The 400-nt window shown below is 59.0% G+C and overlaps 1 protein-coding gene across 1 annotated transcript in view; it reads right to left on the bottom strand.

Annotated features, from left to right (window-relative positions):
- Positions 1 to 111: 111 nt before the first annotated feature.
- EMH_0097160 (uncharacterized protein) overlaps positions 112 to 400 on the bottom strand; it is a gene marked incomplete at both ends in the record, with an annotated part of 1,078 nt that continues 789 nt past the window's right edge. Inside the window, one exon of the mRNA XM_013502501.1 lies at positions 112 to 400. Within this exon, the coding sequence (XP_013357955.1) occupies positions 112 to 400 (289 nt within the window).

The following is a 400-nucleotide window of genomic DNA, read 5'->3' as shown; positions in this document are numbered from 1 at the left end:
CTTCCGTTGCAGGGACAGCAGCAACGCTCGTTGGAGCAGCCGATGCAGGAGCCATCGCCGCCGCAGCTGCAGCTGCCCGAACAGCTTTCTCCGCAGCAACAACTGTCTGTGTCAGCTACAGTAGCAGCAGCGGTAGCAGCAGCAGCAAGTCCTCACCAGGTTAACGAGGATGTAGTGCAAGGAGCTGAGGCGGCTGTCTACAGTACTCCTGAATTCCATCAGCTTCAACAGAGAAGTCAGGGCGAAGCCGCGTGTGGGTAGGCATTCTACAGAGGCAGCACTTGCTGCTGCATTTGCTGCTGCTGCTGCTGCAGTTGCTTCACCGGCAGCATGCGTCTCCTCCGCTGCTACTGCCAGTCGCACCCCATGGTTCACATAGTTTCCCCACTGCAGCACCGCC

This window comes from Eimeria mitis, genomic scaffold, assembly GCF_000499745.2.
Source record: "Eimeria mitis Houghton genomic scaffold, Emh_scaff9420, whole genome shotgun sequence".
Taxonomy (NCBI): Eukaryota; Apicomplexa; class Conoidasida; order Eucoccidiorida; family Eimeriidae; genus Eimeria; species Eimeria mitis.
This window is presented reverse-complemented; position numbering and strand designations above follow the sequence as displayed.